Source organism: Cervus elaphus, chromosome 9 (assembly GCF_910594005.1).
Source record: "Cervus elaphus chromosome 9, mCerEla1.1, whole genome shotgun sequence".
NCBI classification, from domain to species: Eukaryota; Metazoa; Chordata; class Mammalia; order Artiodactyla; family Cervidae; genus Cervus; species Cervus elaphus.
In genome coordinates, this window is record NC_057823.1 from 43,301,643 (window position 1) to 43,326,011 (window position 24,369).

General features: G+C 35.1%; 1 protein-coding gene across 1 annotated transcript; it reads left to right on the forward strand.

The window, feature by feature from the left end:
- The first annotated feature begins 11,287 nt into the window (after positions 1–11,287).
- On the forward strand, positions 11,288–12,226 carry LOC122700978 (olfactory receptor 2L2-like). The gene has a single exon (XM_043914000.1). The coding sequence runs from the start codon at positions 11,288–11,290 to the stop codon at positions 12,224–12,226; it is 939 nt and encodes a 312-aa protein (XP_043769935.1).
- Positions 12,227–24,369: the final 12,143 nt, after the last annotated feature.

Sequence of the window (24,369 nt, forward strand, 5' to 3'; positions counted from 1 at the left end):
TATTATATATATGGTTTCATTAATGAAGTATGGTCCAAAGGCGCCATTGGTAATCTCAATGCTGCTTCCTACTTGTTCTTTTAACCCACATAAATCTACTAATACATAAATACCCTGCATAAATTTCTAATCAAAGCCTAGAACTTGTCTAGAATTTATATGAAACCATAAAATGGAATATATAGTAAAGTTTTAAAATGGCTTATATTACCTGTATATGTAGATAGAGTTTTTCCTTGAATAACTTCTAGAAATAATCCAGAAGACAACAAACCACATGTCTTATGTTTAGTCATACTAACAGCTAACAATTTTTGTTGTTTTTAATCACAAACTTTGTGAAATTGAAATATTATAAGTCTTTCACTTTTTCACTCTTTTCCTTTACACATCAATAAATTCCCAGTGAAAATTAATGATATTTGAATAAATAAGCTTGCAGATGTTTTGTGAGAATCAAATAGGTAGAGCTTAAAAAGACAATTGGAAACTATATCATCATTCAATTTTAGCAAATGACAAAAAGAGATTTGAATGTAAATGATGGTGACAGGAGTGGTATTAACAAAGATACCAAAACTTACAGCCACTCTTCAATGACAGTTTATACCCAGGCATGTGTTTTTCTTATATTTTATCTAATTGATAATTTTAATATTCCATATTTCTTTATATCTATTCTACATAAATGATACAGGTTCATATGGTTAAATTCTTTCATCTAACTTTACAATTCTTACAAGTAGGTGAGCTAGAATTATACACAGGCTTAAACCTAAAATCTCTCTGCTGTACCTATATAATGAAACAGGAACAACAAACAGTTTGAAGAACATATTCTGATAATCAGTTTCTGTCTCTGAAAAATCTGTCCACATAATTACCAATTTATTAACACTGATTCACCATTGTAAAATTTCATTAATTTTATATTAATTATGTCAGGCAAGTGTATTCTTCTCGGTTCTGTCTCATCTCAACAAAAATTTGAAGCGATGGACATTAAAGCCCTCGGGGCATCACAGCTCTTGGACAGCCCGTGTTATAGTTCTCAAACAGATCAGTTTTATTTAGAAAATAAAGGGAAATACATCCTCGAGGCGTGAGGGCATTTTGACCCAAAAGATGTGAAGAGAAGACAGGGAGAGACAGAGACTGCAAGCGCGCGGGAGAGAGAGAGAGAGACCCCTGGCCCTTTGGCTCCTCTTTTTATATGTTTTATCCTCCCCCTGGGCCTGCCCTGTGTAAACTGGGCTAGCCAGGAGTGCTGTTTGTTCTACCTGAGGTCCTCACTCAGTCCTCAGACCTTCCGTTGTTCTATTTTCGCAGGCTTTTCCCTTCCTTGTCTTTTAGCCACCACCATTCTGGACTCCTGTTTCCTATTCTAACTACCTAACAATTAGAAGCATAGAAACATACCCAGGCAAATAATCACTGTGTATTCTAGGTTTTCTATGCTTTTTTAAAGTATGGTTCTCAAATTATATAGCTTCAAAATTGAAAAATACACAATTCTTGACTATTAAATACTATCAGTAAAATGTCTAGTCAGTAAACTAATATAGACTATTATGCAATCTCTGTCTTTTCTTTAGTAGAACATGATGCGGAAACATTTAAAGAAATGTGGATTCTCATGAAGAATTCCATGTAAGGTAACTGTAGACTAATAAGTTTGTCTAGACACCAGGAAATACACATCTAGGTAATATGATTCAGATTCTATGATAGCTATTTTACAATACTGTCACTGCTTAGATAATTAATGGCAATGCAAAATAATCATTGCAGATGTTTAGACTGATGTATAGTCAAGCTGGCTTAAAACTCAACATTCAAAAAACTAAGATCGTGGTATCCAGTCCCATCACTTCAAGGCAAACAGATGGGGAAACAATGGAAACAGTGACAGACTTTATTTTCCTGGGCTCCCAAATCACTTCAGATGAAGACTGCAGCTATGAAATTGAAAGATGTTTGCTGCTTGAAAGAAAAGCTATGACCAACCTAGATGGCATATTAAAAAGCAGAGAAATTACTTTGCCAGTAAAGGTCCATCTAGTCAAAGCTATGGTTTTTCCAGTAGTCATGTATGGATATGAGTGGGACTATAAAGAAAGCTGAGCACTGAAGAATTGATGCTTTTGAACTGTGATGTTGAAGACTGGAGAGTCCCTTGGACTGCAAGGAGATAAAACTAGTCAATCCTAAAGGAAATCAGTCCTGAATATTCATTAGAAGGACTGATGCTGAAGCTGATGCTCCAATATTTTGAACACCTGCTGTGAAAAACTGACTCATTGGAAAAGATCCTGATGCTGGGAAAGATTGAAGGCAGGAGGAGAAGGGGATGGCAGAGGATGAGATGGTTGGATGGCATCACTGACTCAGTGGACATGAATTTGAGCAAACTCTGGGATAAGGTGATAGACAGGAAAGCCTGGCATGCTGCAGTCCATGGGGTCACAAAGAGTTGGACACAACTGAGCGATTCGACTGATGGTCAATCGATTTTTAGAAATGAGGTTTGACTTCCTATAGTTAATGAATTTAAAGACGTAGTAACTTTGTGAAATTGACCTAGTAGCCTGTTTTACTGGTTTTGCAGCCTTACATATTCATAGGAAAGTATGTGTGTGTATGAATCTAACATTTTAGGATGTCTTGGGAGTCTAAGAAGATAGGAAGTGATCCAAATTTCTGAAAAACTGTTAGAGGGTGTCTTGTGCTCTAGCAACTTTTAAAAGTCGAATCTGAGATTTCTTATAACACTGCCAGAAAATCCAATTTAAAGAAGCTTCTTTGGTGAATCCAGTCCTATCATACCTCTGTAAGTTGTCACACCAGGTTTATTTTTTAATCAATAATGATGCTTCTTTGGGAATAGTTTTGATCAAAAGTGTGGAGAGTATAGGATACAAAAATTTGTGCTTCACTGGCAAAATTTTTATTATTTAGGCACTAGAGGATAATCTTCCATGCTTTGCAACTCAATGACCAGATTGCAGTTTTAAATGACTCACTTCATATATCAGTTTTTCTATGTATATTTTTAAAAATAAATGCTAGTTTTAAAAATTACCAAAATATATAAATATATATTTTGTAAAATATATAAATTTATATATAAATTTATAAATATATATAAAATATATATATTTTATAATATATAAATCAGCAAAATGAGAATTTATGACAAATTTTAAAAATCTAAATATAATATAGATCTGCAATGAAATTGATCCGTATTGACTTCAAGATGGTCATATGTAACTCATTCAGTAACCTGGGTGGCATTTGAACAGTTTTATTCTTCATATAGAATATGTATCAATATATCTAAAGTATGGATTAGACAGATAATATGGGTGTTTTTTTTTTTAATAAGTGAATTCTAATAGGGACAACTTTGTATTGAGAGCTAGACATGAACTGATTTTATTTAGATACAGAGAGACCATTTTTATAAGATAACATGAGCGCTTTTTTTTTTGTTTAATTGGAGGATAATTGTTTTACAACCTTATGTTGCTTTCTGCCATACAACAGCATGAATCAGCCATAAGGATATATACAGCCCCTCCCTCTTAAGTCTCTCTCTGGAGTCTCCTTCTCATCCCTCATTATCCCCCTCCCACAGGTCATCATAGAGAGACTGCTGGACTTCTTTGTTTTGAGGTCAACTGAAAGCTTCCCTGGTGGCTCAGTCGCAACAGAATCCAACTGCAATGCAGGAGACCAGAGGTCAATCTCTAGGTCAGAAAGATCCTCTGGAGAAGGAAATGGCAACCCACTCCAGTATTTTTGCCTGGGAAATCCCATGGATAGAGGAGCCTGAAGGTCTATAGTCATGAAGTCACCAGAGTATGACACTACTTAGCAATTAAACCACCACCACCACCACCAAGAGCATGTTAAAGCCAGTATATATATGAGAAAATAGAAGAATTTGCCAAATCAGTAAACTATAAACACTGAACTTTATTTGCATTTAAGAAACTTTTCACATACATTCTTTTACACCTGTGTAGTATTTTTATTTTAGTAACTAATTTTCTATTCTCTTTCATTTCTTACTTTTTATTTCATTTTTGTGTATGTTGGGCTTACCTGGTGGCTCAGATGGTGGAGAATCCACAGGCAATATGGGATACCTGGGTTCAATCCCTGGGTTGGGAAGATACCCTGGAGAAGGGAACAGCTACCCAGTCTAGTATTCTTGCCTGGAGAATTCAATGGACAGAGGAGCCTGGCATGGTGTTGCAAAGAGTCGGACATGACTGAGCAACTTTCATTTCACTTCTTGTGTATGTTGGTGAATAAAAACCTATAGATAGAGTCAACAAAACTTTACACCCTCATTTTCTATTCCATGTAAGATATATTGCAGATTCAAGGCTTGTTTATTTATTTGTTTGCTCCCCAAAAATCCAACATCAAAACTTTTTCTGCTAATTCTTTTCTTCTTAGGTATAATGTCATTACTGCTCACACATCAGTGGCAATACTTTTAAAGAAATATTTAAAATCCAATAAATTGAAAATGCTTCATAAATTTAAATAAGTTATTTTTCCTTCAGTGGATAAAGTCAAAATAAAAGACAATAATAAACAATCTGGATTTATTTTTAATTAAGAAAAGATGTCTTATTCAATTTAGATCTTGAAGCAATCAAAATTGATATTCAATATTTGAGATTGTTCCCCTGTCAAATTCAGGGATCTTTTAAGTAACATCAAATGACAAAAGATTTGAACAGTGTTACATGAATAACAGCAACAACTGAATGTTTCATTGGCAGTCCTGATACAGGGAATTAAATATCAGATGTAATATGAAATTCATTTTTTCAATTTGGTGTTTATTATCTCACCTTCAGAGTGTGATTGAATTACCTAACTCATGGAAACATTTTTCCATAGAAAGTCCAATATAATAAAATACATGTGAAAGAAATATTAGCAGTTTCATTGGAATTTGAAATATTACATTTTCACTTGCCAATAACTAAATAACTGATACTAACTCTACAAGGTGAGAAAGTCTAATATGATATATCATGTTGAATCCAAATGACACTTATTGCAAAAAATGCTCTACCATTTTTTTTTTTAGCAAGCTATCATTTTATTTTAATTGGTAGCCCACCAGATTTGGTCTGCGGAATTTCCTAGGCAAGAATATGGAGTGGGATGTCATTTCTTTTTCCAGGGGATCTCTCCAACGCATGGATCGAACCTGCATCTCCTGCATTCACAAACAAGTTATTTACCATTGAGCCAGCAGGCCACCAGAGAAACCAAGTTTTCATATTATTAAAAGATCAATTTCTCTGCACATGTTCAGGATCTGGCCATAGATTTTTTCACATTTGGAGCTTCAAATATAAAATACTTTCATTTAAATATTTTGACTTTCCTATTACTTTCCTATAAAATTTACTATTTTATCTATTTTTAAGTTTACAGATCAATGACATTAAGTACATTGATAGAATTGTGCAATCATCACTGACATTACCCCAGAACATTTTTATCTTACTCAGCTAAAACTCTGTATCCACTATTGGTCCCAATTCCACGTTCCTGGGAACCATCATTCCACTTTCATCTCTATGAATTTGACTACCCTGAATAACTCATATGTATAGAATCTTGCGGATTGTTCATCATGTGTGATTTATTTATTTTACTTAGTGTATTTATAGGTTTCATCCATATTGTAGTATTGAGTGTTAACAGCTTCGGCAGGGAGGCAGGAAGAAATAAACTGCAAGTGGCAAACATTTTCTTTTGCTTTCTGTTCTAATCCTGTGTTGCCATGGCAACACCTGATTCCACCTGGACTTAACTTTAATCTTAAACCTTGAGCTTAACCATGGCATTTTTCTTATGGAAATGCTTTCTCAAGCTATGTTAAGGAACTATGTATTTGCTTGGAAATCTGCCTTTCTTCAAGATTCATGTCAATTGTTTTATGGCCAAGGATGACTCACCTTGGGCCAATACTATCTCAAAATGCCTGCTGTGGGTGAGGGACCTGGTATAACTCTCACAGTTTTGTGAGGCATTTCCTTTCTCTAATTAGCATCTTGCTCAAGGTATATAACTCCTTGCTCAAAACTAGCAAGAGGACACCGTTTCTGTCCCCCTCTGATGTCTATGTCAGAAGCTTTATCTGTTATACTTTAATAAAATTTTATTACACAAAAAGCTCTGAATAATCAAGCCTCATCACTAGCCCAGGATCAAATTCCTCTCCTCTGAAGGCCACGAATCCCAGTGTTGTTTGCGGCTCATAGCACCAACCTTTCAGTATGTAGCACAATTTCTATCTTTTTTAAGACTGAAACTTCTTACATATATGTATGTGTGTGTATTGTTGTTGTTTTTTAGTCACTCAGTTTACTCAGATTCTTCTGCAACTCCATGGACTGTAGCCCACCAAGCTCCTCTATCCATGGATTTTCCCAGTCAAGAATACTGGAGTGAGTGGCCATTTCCTTCTCCAGGGGAGCTTCCCAACCCAGGGATCAAATTCACATCTTTTTGCATTAGTAGGTGGATTCTTTATCATTGAACCACCAGGGAAGCCCGTATTTATTCAAATACTCCCCCACATTTATGTATTTTTAATATTTATTTATTTATTTACTTTTGGCTGAGCTGGGTCTTCCTTGCTGGGCATGAGCTTTCTCTTGTTGCGGTTAGTGCAGGCTGCTCTCTAATGGGGCATGGGCTTCTCATCGCAGTGGATTCTCTTGTCGCGTAGCACAGGCTCTAGGGCATGCAGACTCAGTAGTTTGTAGCACATGTGCTTAGCTGCCCCACGGCATGTTTTTCAATTATTTTTTCTGTTGTTGTTGAGTAGTATAGTTATTTATATATTCCTTATATCAATTTATGATCTGACATATTTTACCAGTATTTTTTTTTCCATTCTGTGGGTTTCTTCCTCACTGTATTGTTCAAGTTCGTTCAGGAAGAGAAGCTTTTAATTTTTAAAAAGTCAAATTCATATATGTATATATACATATATATATATATATATATACAGATATATATGCACATATATATCAATATATATACATCATTGTTGCACATGATTTTGGTGGTATATCTGAGAAAGCACAGCTAAATTAAATGTCATGAAATTCCCTCCTCTCCTAATGTTTTACTTTTAGCTCATATTTAACACTGATCCATTTAAGTTAATTCTTGTGTATGATGTAAGACAATGTCTCAATTTCATTAATTGGACCAGAATATCCAATTTTCCCTGCAATATTTGTTGAAAAGATATCCCCATTGACTAGCTTTATTATATGTATGTATGATATTCTTCTTATACATTAACCTATCAGTGAATATTTTTGTTGCTTCCACCTTTTAGCTTCTAGGAATAGAGGTATATAAATACCTGTTCTAAACTCTCATGAAATCCTCTCCCTCTGGCCAATGGTTTTATCTATCTATCGGTCTATCTATCTATCTATCTATCTATGTATACACACATGTATATGAACTGGACTTTTTAAAAATTAATAGTCACATATGAAAAATCATTGCCAAAGTGTGATATTTTTTGTTCTCTGTTTTATTTCGTTGATTTGTGTCTGTTTTTACGCCAACACTATACTCTTTATATTATCACAGTTTTGTACTGAGTTTTGAATCAGAAAAACAGTTGAGTTCAATTAGTTTGTAAGTTTTTTGTTCTTTTTTTTTACTATTCTCATGACTTTGAAATTTCATCAGAATTCTAGGATGTATTTTTTCTCTGCCTAAAACTCATGGGAATTATGACAGATATTTCTTTGTACCTGTTGTTTTGCTTATGACAGTACTGACATCTTAACAATATCAGTTTCTCAGCCCAGGAGCACAGAACACTTTTTCATTTGCTTATCTTTTCAATTTATTTCAGCAATGCTTTGAGATTTTTATTGAAGAACTAGTCTTCTTGTAAGTTCATCCCCAGAGATTTTATTCTTTTTCTTGATATTGGAAATGTAATTTCTTAAATTTTTGTTAGTATCATATATTATTAGGGTACAGAAATATAACTGATTTCATACCCTGCAAATTTGCCAAATATGTTTATTAGTTTTAACAAATATTTGGTAGACTCTACATTTTTATATCTATAAAATCATGTCATCTGTGAACTAAGATAATTTTGCTTCCTGTATTATGTCATTTAGAAGTGACAAAAGTGGAAACCTTTGTTTTGACCCCCTCTTAAAGGAAAAGCTTTCAGTCTTCACAATTGAGTATAATGTTAGATGTGAGTTCTGTAACTGTGACTTCAGTTCTACCTCAGTATAATTTATTCCAATAGAGTTGAACATAATCTCAACAGCCCACAGGACAAATCATTGGTTTCATAGTTCACTACTCTTGATTAACAAGGTAAATATTTTATAATATTTTACTATTTTTCTTCCATTTATATTTTTCACCAATATGCTATCTTCTCAGGCTTCCCTCATAGCTCAGTTGGTAAAGAATCCACCTGCAATACAGGAGATCCTGTTTCAATTCCTGGGTCAGGAAGATCCACTGGAGAAGGGATAGGCTACCCACTCCAGTATTCTTGGGCTTCCCTTGTGGCTCAGCTGGTAAGGAATCCACTTGCAATGCGGGAGACCTAGGTTCAATTCCTGGGTTGGGAAGATCCCCTGGAGATGAGGTTGCACAGAGTCAGACACAACTGAGCATTAAATATCAAGTACCATCTCTAGCTACAGTAGATTCCTCCTCCTCATGCCACCATCTCCACCTCTTTTACTCTTTCCCCATCCTTTCGGCATAATTACATCCCACTTTGTGTCTGGGTTGTCTAGGTTGGCACATTTTTTTTCATCTTCTAGTATATATTGCTAAAATACAAACATATAATTTATTGTAAAATCTGAATTTAAAAAATCTGAATATATTTTAGTTATGTAATGTAATATATTTTAGTAATGTAAAAGTTCTCATTATTGTTATTTTCATCAGGACATTTTTAGGATCACACATTTATAGGCAATTTTGACATTTTTCAAAAGTTCTCTCCAGAAGACTTTAGAAATTTCAAGAAAATTTTTTTCAAGACAATATTTCTGTTTTATTTTTCTGTGTTCTGTTTACTCTGCTTGAATATATGTTTCATATATGCCAATACTAAAAAAAAGTGATTTTATTAGCTTCATTATTATTTTTCTATATGCATTCCCAGGAGTGAAAATATTTATAAGCATATGTTGTTGTCTTATATTAATTCTCTAATTCTCTTACCCCTTGAAAATGTCATTTTTTAAATTATTTCTGTGGCTGTCCAATTCTTTTAATTGTGCTAGTTTTTTTTTTTTTTGTCTTCCTAAGTTTCACTTGTTTTTTTTTAATCAATTATTATTATTATTATTATTTTATTTGCCAGAGTCACTTTTGTCAGACTATTTTATATATCTCTAATGATGTTTATTTTGTGGAATGGTAATGTCTCAAACAAATCCTATTTTTTGTAATGCATTCTTTTCTATATTTCCCAATCATTTTAATCCTACTGTTTGAGTGTGTGTGAATGTGTATTTGTGTTTTTGTGTGAGGGCACATGTGTGGATCTTCTTCTTTCATGTTGTAGACTTCCTTAAAAGTCTGCTCATATTTTTATATTAAAATATTTACAACTAAAACACTATATACTTTATAGTTTGTTCACTTACAATGTCTTTGGAAAATTTTTCTTCCCATCTCCATGAAAAAGATTTGTAAGATGCCATTTTCTCTTTTCTGTTTCAGAGATTGACCACTCTTTTATCCATTTCTTCCTTCAAATTTTCTTAAACAATTTCATCTCTTATCATGGTGTACACTGATATCCTCACTTTTAATTATTTTTATCATCATAACAGTTGACTTTTAATGGGAGTGATTGTAAATATATGTACTTAACTTTACACACTAAATTGGAGAGAAAAAAAAAACCTTAATTATAAGAAGCTAAAAAGTAAATATTAAATGTGTAAGACAAACTTCCATTTTTAAGCAATTTATATCATGTAATTGTCAGAATCTGATAGCTCAGCTGGTAAAAAAAAATCCACCTGAGATGCAGGAGACCCCTGTTCGATTCCTGGGTTGGGAACATCCGCTGGAGAAGGGATAGACTACCCACTCCAGTATTCTTGGTCTTCCCTTGTGGCTCAGCTGGTAAAGAATCCACCTGCAATGAGGGAGACCTGGGTTTGATTCCTGGGTTGGGATGATCTCCTGGAGAAGGGAAAGGTTACCCACTCCAGTATTTGGGCCTGGAGAATTCCATGGGCTGTATAGTCCACAGTGTCACAAAAAGTTGGACATGACTGAGCAACTTTCACAATTGTCAGAAAAACAAGCAGACATAAAATGTCTGCTGTTTTGGACAGGTTGGACAGATTCATCGAAGCTATGAGAATTGTTGTTTTAGATATGTAGGCAAAGGCTCTGTTTTAACTACATATTCAGAAACTTAATTGAAGAGGGAGGAGATTGACAGCTTTGCAGGTATTATTTGACAATAAGGATTCATTATATATTTCATGAAAGATAAATTGATTACTACCTGATTTCAAGGAAACTTGTTTTGACATCGCAGAAAAAAGTAGGCTAAGAAAGAAAAGAAGCTTCTCACCACAAGATGATAGGCTGCAACAGTTTAGAGGCAAAACCTTAGGATTTAAATATGGAAGATAAGTCATTCCTTAATTGTAAACAATATTTATTAACAAAGGAATTATATAAAGTATGAATTTACATTGATTTTCTATGAATATATTTTGATTATGACATTTGATTTTGATGTGACCTGCATTTGTATAGATCAGTAAAACATACCTAATACTGTCATAGTAAATTTTTTTACAACTATAAGAATTCTGGAAAACACTTGAGCCAAAATGTTTGTGTTTTCAATTTTTAAAAATATATATTTATTTTTTAATTGAAGGATAACTGTTTTACATAATTGTGTTAGCTTCTGCCAAACCTCAACATGAATCAGCTATAGGTATATCTATATATCTCCTCCCTTTTGAACCTCCCTCCCACCTACCTCCCCACCCCATCCCTCTAGGTTGTTACAGAGTCCCTGTTTAAATGAAAAGCTAATTTTTTTTTCCAAAAATGATAAACCAGTTCTTTATTTAAAAACTTAAAAATTTTAAGTAATGCATAGTCTGACTAAAATAATCTGAAATAGCTTAATGTTTTAAACTTGACTTCATCTTGTTTCTACCTTTAGGAAAAATTATATGAATTTCTCATGGAAAATTATAATCAAACATCCACTGATTTCATCTTACTAGGGCTATTCCCTTCCTCAAGAATTGGCCTGTTTCTTTTTACTCTCATTGTTCTCATTTTCCTAATGGCTCTATTTGGTAACCTCTCCATGATCCTTCTCATCTTTCTGGACACCCATCTCCACACACCAATGTATTTTCTACTCAGTCAGCTCTCCCTCATGGACCTGACCTACATCTCCACCATTGTGCCCAAAATGGCCTACAATTTTCTGTGTGGAAAAAAGTCTATCTCCTTCATTGGGTGTGGGATTCAGAGCTTTTTCTTCTTGACTATAGCAGGTACAGAAGGATTGCTCTTGGCCTCTATGGCTTATGATCGGTATGTGGCCATTTGCTTTCCTCTTCACTATCCCATCAAAATCACCAGACAAGTGTGTGTGTTGATGATAATAGGATCTTGGATAATGGGCTCTATCAACTCCTGTGCCCACACTGCATATGCCCTCCATATCCCTTATTGCAGATCCAGGGCCATTAATCACTTCTTCTGTGATATTCCAGCCATGTTGACTCTGGCATGCATGGACACTTGGATCTATGAGTACACAGTGTTTGTGAGCACTACCGTTTTCCTTTTGTTGCCTTTCATTGGTATTGCACTTTCCTATGGCCGTGTTCTCCATGCTGTCTATAGCATGAACTCAGCAGAAGGGAAGAAGAAGGCCTATTCAACTTGCAGCACCCACCTCACTGTGGTGACTTTTTACTATGCACCCTTTGTTTATACTTATCTACGCCCAAGATCCCTTCGATCTCCAACAGAAGACAAGGTTCTGGCTGTCTTCTACACCATCCTGACCCCAATGTTCAATCCTATTATCTATAGCTTAAGAAACAAGGAAGTGATGGGGGCCTTGAGAAGAGTAATTCAGAGAACCTGCTTTGTGAAAATGTAGACATTTTTGAATGAGTATCAAGAGTTGCATGCAAATACATTCATTGGTATATGTTAACTAAAATATTATCATATTTAAATGCAAGGCCTATAATTAATCTACAGGAGCAGACTATTACTCATTGGTATGGACAAATTATCATGTATTTAGATTATTTATAGTGTTTTTACCATAAGTTTTAAGTGTTTTTATTTATTGCTAAAATAAGGTTAATAAAAATTATCTTTATCATGTAGTAATGAAAATGAAAACTGCCTAGTTAAAGTTGTCAGTTAGTAACAATTGTACAATTGTTAGCTAAAAATTTTGTGGTCTGCCTAAAACATGTTTTCTGAATGGTTAGATCAAATTAAAAGTCAAAAGACTTCTTATTCTTCTCATAATAGGACAATAATTACAAATAACAGTTATTATTTATTTCTATATCAGCAAACTTCAGAGATTAGCTAGGCTTTACCAAGGATTCTCAATTTCTTATATCACTGTGAAAGGAAAATGACAAATTTACCTTTCTTTTAAAGTGGTGCATCTTTGGGATGTGATTTACTATCAGGTATACCTGAGGATCATCAATAAGGACCTGGAGGTGCCAGCAGAGATCAAGGAAATTTAAGTTAATTATAGGACTAGTTTGTCCGTGTTTAGTTTAGCTAGTGGATATTAGAAATATCAAGGATGTTCTTACCAGCATCTCCAAAACTCAGAACATACTTCGTTTACCTTCTTAAGCAGTAATAACAACTTTTGTTTTAGATCGTGTCTCTCAAATGAGAATTTGTTCTCCCCTCACTGAATTCCATGTTTCTACTGAAACAGGTTGGGAAAGTCAACTTTTATGAACCAATTATAGCCATTAATATAATGGCTTAAACACACTGCTAAACAAGTCTGGCTAGTTCATACAATAAAAGCCCATCAGCTCAAGTGATGGGTAAATTGTTATGACTGTCTATCAATGATCAGTGCATAAATGCTCTTTTCCTCTCAAGCATGGTAAGGAAGAGAAAGTTCAAATCCTCCATTATTTTCAGGGCAAAGCACAAAATGAAAACATGAAGCATTTTGTTCAATAATCAGATAAAGGTGCAACTTTTGGTGCTCAAATATACTTTTTCCTCAAAATTAATTTATTAGTTAAAAAGAATGGAGAAGGAAGTGGCAACCCATCCCAGTATTCTTGCCTGGAGAATCCCATGGACAGAGGAACCTGATAGGCTACAGTCCATGGGGTCTGAAAGAGTTGGACACTACTAAACTACTGAGCAGAATAAATAAGAAATGCAATAAAAAAATACAAAGGATGTTTTGTGTCAGAATGTTGTATATATTGAAAAGAAATACTTCCTCATGTGATATCTTTATCAATTATAAGATTTCAAGGGATCCTCTTTCTTCAAATTTATTTTTATCAAAACTTGTAATTTGGACACTTTATTAATGTAGTAGAAAATAGTTTCAGTCACTGGTGATAAATATTAGGTAAAATTATATTTCAATGACTTTTATTTTTTCACTTTAAAAGATCATTGTGCTTACATTACTGGAACTCTTAGAAATGTTTACAGGTTGTGAAAACATTGGGTTATAATTCTGAAAAATTATATCAAAATATAAATTTTAGTACACAAAGATCTAATGATTCTCAAGAAGAATATTTTTTTTCTAAAAAGAAATATTTTATGAATTCATTTCAAATCATCAACTTATACAGATTCATTTCATTTAAGGTTTAGTTTAATTTTAAATATGAATTTAATCACAGACATTTTAATGATTTCTCTCAAATTTGTGGTGATTTGCCAGCTTTGTGTAAGAAACAGAACTGTCTTTATGTTTCAAAAGTCTGCTCCTTCACTTTATCACCATATCTTCAATTATAATGCAAATTAACCTTTTTTTTTAATTAATAGTCATTTTCTGAGACTTATAGGAAAAGAATGTATTTTTCCCCCTGTGATGTTTTAAATTATTTTAAATCTTTTAAAAATGTATTTCTATTTCTGATCTTTTGGATATTTGCTTTGCAAATACTGAAATAGTTTTTTTAAACCACATATTCTGTATTCTTTAATGAAAACTAGCAATTCCCTAGTTATGCCATATAACTATATATGCCATATCACAATGGTCATTTGTACACTCTTCTTCTGTAGTAATTTACTGAAAGAGCTCACTGCCCAAGTTTTCTAAGATTTCCTGATCTAACACTCATGTGAGATATATAATAGTTTTGGAAATGACACAGGGAAGGGGTCTGGATGAAAAAGTAAGTCAGATCCCAGTTCCAATATGGGTCATTTCTGCTGCTAGAATCCCTTCTCTCCCCTAGGCACCACTACATCACTCCCTTGGTGTCCTCGAGTGCCTTGAACACTAATGTCTGTGTGTGTATGGATAAGCCAGGCCAACTGATCTCTGTGCATTCTGACTAGAGGACACGTACAGTTCCTGCAGAGAGACTGAAACTGTATTGTATGCTACTGCTTGCACTGAGTCTAGTTCCTCTGTATGTATATACGCAGAGATAAAACTGTTAAGAATTTCAAGAGAGCATTAAGCCAGACAAGAGTACTGAAAGCACAAATGCTATTTAACTCTGAGAAGATAGAATGAATGAACACAAAGGGAATGACTTCACACAAAATGAGGAAAATGATGGGAATATCTGCTGTTTTTGTCAGTTGTTAGAAAGCTGAGCACAGAAGAATTGATGTTTTTGAATTGTGGTGTTGGGGAAGATGCTTGAGAGTCCCTTAGACTGCAAGGAGATCCAACCAGTCCATCCTAAATGAGATCAGTCCTGGATGTTCATTGAAACGACGATGTTGAAGCTGAAATTCCAATACTTTGGCCACCTGATGCAAAGAGCTGACTCATTGGTAAAGACCCTGATGTTGGGAAAGATTGAAGGCGGGAGAAGGGGACAATAGAGGATGAGATGGTTGGATGGCATCACTGACTCAATGGACATGAGTTTGGGTAAAGACTAGGAATTGGTGATGGACAGGGAAGCCTAGCGTGCTGCAGTCCATGGGGTCTCAAAGAGTCGGACACAACTGAGCGACTGAACTGACTGACTGATGATTGGCTATAATTCAAGGAAGTGTGGAATTGAGCAGAGATGCTCAACATTCAGCATCTACTTCCATTCCAGACTTACTCATTTCAAGCAGTGAGTAATAGAAGGAATCAGGAAATATGGATCTATTGTTGGCCCTGATACACCATTTTCATTAATTGTTTGTCTTTCCTTAATAAGAAATCGCAAAGGTTTTTTCTATGTTTTAAGCAATCTGCTTAAAAATTTAAGGTTTGAAATTACATGAAATCAATTTCCTGCATTGTTTTCATCATCTTTGATTCCTTAAGAAAACTGAGACATCTGCAAAGAGTTAAATTTTTTAAACAAATATTTAACATTCTGCATTTGCCTGCAAATGTCTTTGTCATATGGTTAAATTGATACCTAAGAATTTTTATAGTGACCTATAACTATGTTTGAACAAGTATTTTAAAATTGTTAATATTTTCTGTAAAATTCCCAATATCAAATATTAAATAAATATGTTTTGATCTCAAATTAACTTTGAGATTTTCCATAAGACCTCTGTAAAATCTCAAAACATTTTTTCTCTCACCTAGAAATATTAAACTTATTAGGTATATTTACATGGGAAGAATGGTCAAATAAGAAGTAATACTAAGTTTTCATTATGTTGTATTTGTATAGACATATATTATATGTTCCAGAAATTATATAAAAATTTTAGGACTATTTCCTAGAATAATGTTATCAATCATAATTCCAATTAACATTTTAAAATTTATATCACAGAAATAACCATATTTTGTTATCAAATACATACTCATCATATCTTTAACATTAGGTGTTTTAAGTACTTGTCATTTACAGGGAGTTATTATTTTACTTGGGTGGTTTTGAAAAAGTGTTCCTGCAAAACTGCTCTATCCTTAAAGAGATTCATGAAAAAAAAAATGGTAAAACTGGATTCAAACAGAAAAATTATTCATTGTGTGGGATTGAATGAACTGGGGGGACAATTGAAATTTTTTATACTGTTTTGTTCAAAGACATTGCTGGTTCCTTAAAGATTTGTTTTTTAAAGTTTAGAAAACCTTTTCACTGAAGCTATCTGTGACTTACTAAAATTTGGTACAGTATACTTTGCTAAACAAAGATATTTTTTCTACCTAAATGATCTCTCAGGAATTTGGAAATTCTTGAGTATCAGTTTCATGCAAATATCATTAGTTATTTGCATAAGTTCAATAACAATCTGTTCTCTTTCTGTGCATACATGAGTGCTAAGTGGCTTCAGTCATGTCTGACTTTCTGTGACCCTATGGACTATATCCCGCCAGGCTCCTCTGTCCATGGCATTCTACAGGCAAGAATACTGGAGTAGACTGCCATGCCCTCCTCCAGGGGATCTTCCTAACCCAGCGATGAAACCTGCATCTTTAATGACTCCTCCATTGGCAGGCAGGTTCCTTTACCTCTAGCACCACCTAGGAAGTGGCCAGTTCTCTTTCTAACAGGAAACAACTGGAACTTTTGGCTATATCATCAAAGTTTTGACTGGAATGTCATATATATAGACTCAGATATGATCAGGCATCTTCAAGAAAGTATTTTAAGAAACTAACATTGACTTTATGTAGTCAATAAAGGCCTTTGAAATAATCAGACTAGTACTATGATTATAGGATTATAGCAAAGTAATTTTAAAAATAAATTATATGGATAATCAGTACTCTTGATGCACTCTTGATGTAAATAATAAGGCCAAAATAAATACAAACAGATTTGTTTTACTGTGATTATTTTTAGTTTAAAAAATGAGGATAGTTTCTGGTTCAAGAAGGTGGAGTAAGACATGCACTTATCTTCTGTTACACGAGCACCAAAATCACAACTAGCTGATGAACAACCATCAACAGGAGGATTATGAAACCTACCAAAAAACATACAAACAGAAAAAAAAGATACACAATATCCAAAGGCAAAGAAGAAGCCACAGTGAGATGGTAGGTGGGGCAGAACCATGATAGAACCAAATCCCCCTGCCAGGTGGGTGACTCACAAACTGGAGAGCAATAATGCCAAAGAAGTTCTCCCACTATTGTGAACCTTCTAAAACCCACATCAGGCTTCCCAGTCTGGGGACCTGAAAAAGGGGCTGGGAATCCCCAGGGAATCTGAACTTGAAAGCCAGAGGGATTAGATTACAAGATTTCCACAGATCAATCTTCAGTTCAGTCATTTGGTCCTGTCTGACTCTTTGAGACTCCATCGACTGCAGCATGCCAGGCCTCCCTGTCCATCAGCAACTCCAGGGGTTTACTCAGACTCATGTCCATTAAGTCAGTGACGCCATCTAACCATCTCATTCTCTATTGTCCCCTTCTCCCACCTTCAATCTTTCCCAGTATCAGAGTCTTTTCAAATGAGTCAACTTTTCACATCAGATTGCCAGAGTGTTGGAATTTCAGCTTCAACATCAGTCCTTCCAATGAACATTCAGGACTGATTTCCTATAGGATGGGCTGGTTGGAACTCCTGGCAGTCCAAGGGATTCTCAAGAGTCTTCTCCAACACCACAGTTCAAAAGCATCAATTCTTTGGCGCTCAGCATTCTTTATAGTGCAACTCTCACATCCATACAAGACTACTAGAAAAATCATAGCTTTGACTACATGGACCTTTATTGGTGAAATAATGTCTCTCCTTTTTATTATGATGTCTAGGTTAATCACAACATTTCTTCCAAGGAGCAAGCATCTTTTAATTTCATGGCTACAGTAACCATCTGCAGTGATTTTGAAGCAAAAATAAATAAAGCCTATTACTATTTCCACTGTTTCCCCATCTATTTGCATTGAAGTGATGGGACTAGATGCCACAATCTTAGTTTTCTGAATGTTGAGGTTTTTTTTTGTGTGTGTGTGTGTGTGTGTTCTTTTTTTTTTTTATTAGTTGGAGGCTAATTACTTCACAACATTTCAGTGGGTTTTGTCATACATTGATATGAATCAGCCATAGATTTACACATATTCCCCATCCCGATCCCCCCTCCCACTTCCCTCTCCACCCGATTCCTCTGGGTCTTCCCAGTGCACCAGGCCCGAGCACTTGTCTCATGCATCCCACCTGGGCTGGTGATCTGTTTCACCATAGATAGTATACATGCTGTTCTTTTGAAATATCCCACCCTCACATTCTCCCACAGAGTTCAAAAGTCTGTTCTGTATTTCTGTGTCTCTTTTTCTGTTTTGCGTATAGGGTTATCGTTACCATCTTTCTAAATTCCATATATATGTGTTAGTATGCTGTAATGTTCTTTATCTTTCTGGCTTACTTCACTCTGTATAATGGGCTCCAGTTTCATTCATCTCATTAGGACTGGTTCAAATGAATTCTTTTTAACGGCTGAGTAATATTTCATGGTGTATATGTACCACAGCTTCCTTATCCATTCATATGCTGATGGGCATCTAGGTTGCTTCCATGTCCTGGCTATTATAAACAGTGCTGCGATGAACATTGGGGTGCATGTGTCTCTTTCAGATCTGGTTTCCTCAGTGTGTATGCCCAGAAGTGGGATTGCTGGGTCATATGGCGGTTCTATTTCCAGTTTTTTAAGAAATCTCCACACTGTTCTGCATAACAGCTGTACTAGTTTGCATTCCCACCACTCACACCTATGGATAGATCAACTAAACAGAAAATTAACAAGGAAACACAAACCTTAAATGACACAATGGACCAGCTAGACCTAATTGATATCTATAGGACATTTCACCCCAAAACAATCAACTTCACATTTTTCTCAAGTGCACACGGAACCTTCTCCAGAATAGATCACATCCTGGGCCATAAATCTGGTCTTGGAAAATTCAAAAAAATTGAAATCATTCCAGTCATCTTTTCTGACCACAGTGCAGTAAGATTAGATCTCAATTACAGGAAAAAAATTGTTAAAAATTCAAACATATGGAGGCTAAATAACACGCTTCTGAATAACCAACAAATCATAGAAGAAATCAAAAAAGAAATCAAAATATGCATAGAAATGAATGAAAATGAAAACACAACAACCCAAAACCTATGGGACACTGTAAAAGCAGTGCTAAGGGGAAGGTTCATAGCATTACAGGCTTACATCAAGAAACAAGAAAAAAACCAAATAAATAACCTAACTCTACACCTAAAGCAATTAGAGAAGGAAGAAATGAAGAACCCCAGAGTTAGCAGAAGGAAAGAAATCTTAAAAATCAGGGCAGAAATAAATGCAAAAGAAACTAAAGAGACCATAGCAAAAATCAACAAAGCTAAAAGCTGGTTTTTTGAAAAAATAAACAAAATTGACAAACCATTAGCAAGACTCATTAAGAAACAAAGGGAGAAGAACCAAATTAACAAAATTAGAAATGAAAATGGAGAGATCACAACAGACAACACTGAAATACAAAGGATAATAAGAGACTACTACCAGCAGCTCTATGCCAATAAAATGGACAACTTGGATGAAATAGACAAATTCTTAGAAAAGTATAACTTTCCAAAACTGAACCAGGAAGAAATAGAAGATCTTAACAGACCCATCACAGGCAAGGAAATCGAAACTGTAATCAAAAATCTTCCAGCAAACAAAAGCCCAGGACCAGATGGCTTCACAGCTGAATTCTACCAAAAATTTAGAGAAGAGCTAACACCTATCTTACTCAAACTCTTCCAGAAAATTGCAGATGAAGGTAAGCTTCCAAACTCATTCTATGAGGCCACCATCACCCTAATTCCAAAACCAGACAAAGATGCCACAAAAAAAGAAAACTACAGGCCAATATCACTGATGAACATAGATGCAAAAATCCTTAACAAAATTCTAGCAAACAGAATCCAACAACATATTAAAAAAATCATACACCATGACCAAGTGGGCTTTATCCCAGGAATGCAAGGATTCTTTAATATCCGCAAATCAATCAATGTAATACACCACATTAACAAATTGAAAGATAAAAACCATATGATTATCTCAATAGATGCAGAGAAAGCCTTTGACAAAATTCAACACTCATTTATGATTAAAACTCTCCAAAAAGCAGGAATAGAAGGAACATACCTCAACATTATAAAAGCCATATATGACAAACCCACAGCAAGCATCACCCTCAATGGTGAAAAATTGAAAGCATTCCCCCTGAAATCAGGAACAAGACAAGGGTGCCCACTGTCACCACTACTGTTCAACATAGTGTTGGAAGTTTTGGCCACAGCAATCAGAGCAGAAAAAGAAGTAAAAGGAATCCAGATAGGAAAAGAAGAAGTGAAACTCTCACTGTTTGCAGATGACATGATCCTCTACATAGAAAACCCTAAAGACTCTACCAGAAAATTACTAGAACTAATCAATGAATATAGTAAAGTTGCAGGATATAAAATTAACACACAGAAATCCCTTGCATTCCTATATACTAACAATGAAAAAACAGAAAGAGAAATTAAGGAAACAATACCATTCACCATTGCAACAAAAAGAATAAAATACTTAGGAGTATATCTACCTAAAGAAACAAAAGACCTATACATAGAAAACTATAAAACACTGATGAAAGAAATCAAAGAGGACACAAACAGATGGAGAAACATACCGTGTTCATGGATTGGAAGAATCAATATTGTCAAAATGGCTATTCTACCCAAAGCAATCTATAGATTCAATGCAATCCCTATCAAGCTACCAACGGTATTTTTCACAGAACTAGACCAAAGAATTTCACAATTTGTATGGAAATACAAAAAACCTCGAATAGCCAAAGTAATCTTGAGAAAGAAGAATGGAACTGGAGGAATCAACCTGCCTGACTTCAGACTCTACTACAAAGCCACAGTCATCAAGACAGTATGGTACTGGCACAAAGACAGAAATATAGATCAATGGAACAGAATAGAAAGCCCAGAGATAAATCCACGAACCTATGGACACCTTATCTTTGACAAAGGAGGCAAGGATATACAGTGGAAAAAAGACAACCTCTTTAACAAGTGGTGCTGGGAAAACTGGTCAACCACTTGTAAAAGAATGAAACTAGAACACTTTCTAACACCATACACAAAAATAAACTCAAAATGGATTAAAGATCTAAATGTAAGACCAGAAACTATAAAACTCCTAGAGGAGAACATAGGCAAAACACTCTCTGACATAAATCACAGCAAGATCCTCTATGACCCACCTCCCAGAATATTGGAAATAAAAGCAAAACTAAACAAATGGGATCTAATGAAACTTAAAAGCTTTTGCACTACAAAGGAAACTATAAGTAAGGTGAAAAGACAGCCGTCAGATTGGGAGAAAATAATAGCAAATGAAGAAACAGACAAAGGATTAATCTCAAAAATATACAAGCAACTCCTGAAGCTCAATTCCAGAAAAATAAATGACCCGATCAAAAAATGGGCCAAAGAACTAAACAGACATTTCTCCAAAGAAGACATACAGATGGCTAACAAACACATGAAAAGGTGCTCAACATCACTCATTATTAGAGAAATGCAAATCAAAACCACAATGAGGTACCATTACACGCCAGTCAGGATGGCTGCTATCCAAAAGACTACAAGCAATAAATGCTGGAGAGGGTGTGGAGAAAAGGGAACCCTCTTACACTGTTGGTGGGAATGCAAACTAGTACAGCCACTATGGAAAACAGTGTGGAGATTCCTTAAAAAACTGGAAATAGAACTGCCATATGACCCAGCAATCCCACTTTTGGGCATACACACTGAGGAAACCAGATCTGAAAGAGACACGTGCACCCCAATGTTCATTGCAGCACTATTTATAATAGCCAGGACATGGAAGCAACCTAGATGCCCATCAGCAGATGAATGGATAAGGAAGCTGTGGTACATATACACCATGGAATATTACTCAGCTGTCAAAAAGAATTCATTTGAATCAGTCCTAATGAGATGGATGAAACTGGAGCCCATTATACAGAGTGAAGTAAGCCAGAAAGATAAAGAACATTACAGCATACTAACACATATATATGGAATTTAGAAAGATGGTAATGATAACCCTATATGCAAAACAGAAAAAGAGACACAGAAATACAGAACAGACTTTTGAACTCTGTGGGAGAATGTGAGGGTGGGATGTTTCAAAAGAACAGCATGTATACTATCTATGGTGAAACAGATCACCAGCCCAGGTGGGATGCATGAGACAAGTGCTCGGGCCTGGTGCACTGGGAAGACCCAGAGGAGTCGGGCGAAGAGGGAGGTGGGAGGGGGGATCGGGATGGGGAATAAGTGTAAATCTATGGCTGATTCATATCAATGTATGACAAAACCCACTGAAATGTTGTGAAGTAATTAGCCTCCAACTAATAAAAAAATTAAAAAAAAAAAAAAAAAAAAAAAAGAAGTAATACTAAGTTTTCATTATGTTGTATTTGTATAGACATATATTATATGTTCCAGAAATTATATAAAAATTTTAGGACTATTTCCTAGAATAATGTTATCAATCATAATTCCAATTAACATTTTAAAATTTATATCACAGAAATAACCATATTTTGTTATCAAATACATACTCATCATATCTTTAACATTAGGTGTTTTAAGTACTTGTCATTTACAGGGAGTTATTATTTTACTTGGGTGGTTTTGAAAAAGTGTTCCTGCAAAACTGCTCTATCCTTAAAGAGATTCATGAAAAAAAAAATGGTAAAACTGGATTCAAACAGAAAAATTATTCATTGTGTGGGATTGAATGAACTGGGGGGACAATTGAAATTTTTTATACTGTTTTGTTCAAAGACATTGCTGGTTCCTTAAAGATTTGTTTTTTAAAGTTTAGAAAACCTTTTCACTGAAGCTATCTGTGACTTACTAAAATTTGGTACAGTATACTTTGCTAAACAAAGATATTTTTTCTACCTAAATGATCTCTCAGGAATTTGGAAATTCTTGAGTATCAGTTTCATGCAAATATCATTAGTTATTTGCATAAGTTCAATAACAATCTGTTCTCTTTCTGTGCATACATGAGTGCTAAGTGGCTTCAGTCATGTCTGACTTTCTGTGACCCTATGGACTATATCCCGCCAGGCTCCTCTGTCCATGGCATTCTACAGGCAAGAATACTGGAGTAGACTGCCATGCCCTCCTCCAGGGGATCTTCCTAACCCAGCGATGAAACCTGCATCTTTAATGACTCCTCCATTGGCAGGCAGGTTCCTTTACCTCTAGCACCACCTAGGAAGTGGCCAGTTCTCTTTCTAACAGGAAACAACTGGAACTTTTGGCTATATCATCAAAGTTTTGACTGGAATGTCATATATATAGACTCAGATATGATCAGGCATCTTCAAGAAAGTATTTTAAGAAACTAACATTGACTTTATGTAGTCAATAAAGGCCTTTGAAATAATCAGACTAGTACTATGATTATAGGATTATAGCAAAGTAATTTTAAAAATAAATTATATGGATAATCAGTACTCTTGATGCACTCTTGATGTAAATAATAAGGCCAAAATAAATACAAACAGATTTGTTTTACTGTGATTATTTTTAGTTTAAAAAATGAGGATAGTTTCTGGTTCAAGAAGGTGGAGTAAGACATGCACTTATCTTCTGTTACACGAGCACCAAAATCACAACTAGCTGATGAACAACCATCAACAGGAGGATTATGAAACCTACCAAAAAACATACAAACAGAAAAAAAAGATACACAATATCCAAAGGCAAAGAAGAAGCCACAGTGAGATGGTAGGTGGGGCAGAACCATGATAGAACCAAATCCCCCTGCCAGGTGGGTGACTCACAAACTGGAGAGCAATAATGCCAAAGAAGTTCTCCCACTATTGTGAACCTTCTAAAACCCACATCAGGCTTCCCAGTCTGGGGACCTGAAAAAGGGGCTGGGAATCCCCAGGGAATCTGAACTTGAAAGCCAGAGGGATTAGATTACAAGATTTCCACAGATCAATCTTCAGTTCAGTCATTTGGTCCTGTCTGACTCTTTGAGACTCCATCGACTGCAGCATGCCAGGCCTCCCTGTCCATCAGCAACTCCAGGGGTTTACTCAGACTCATGTCC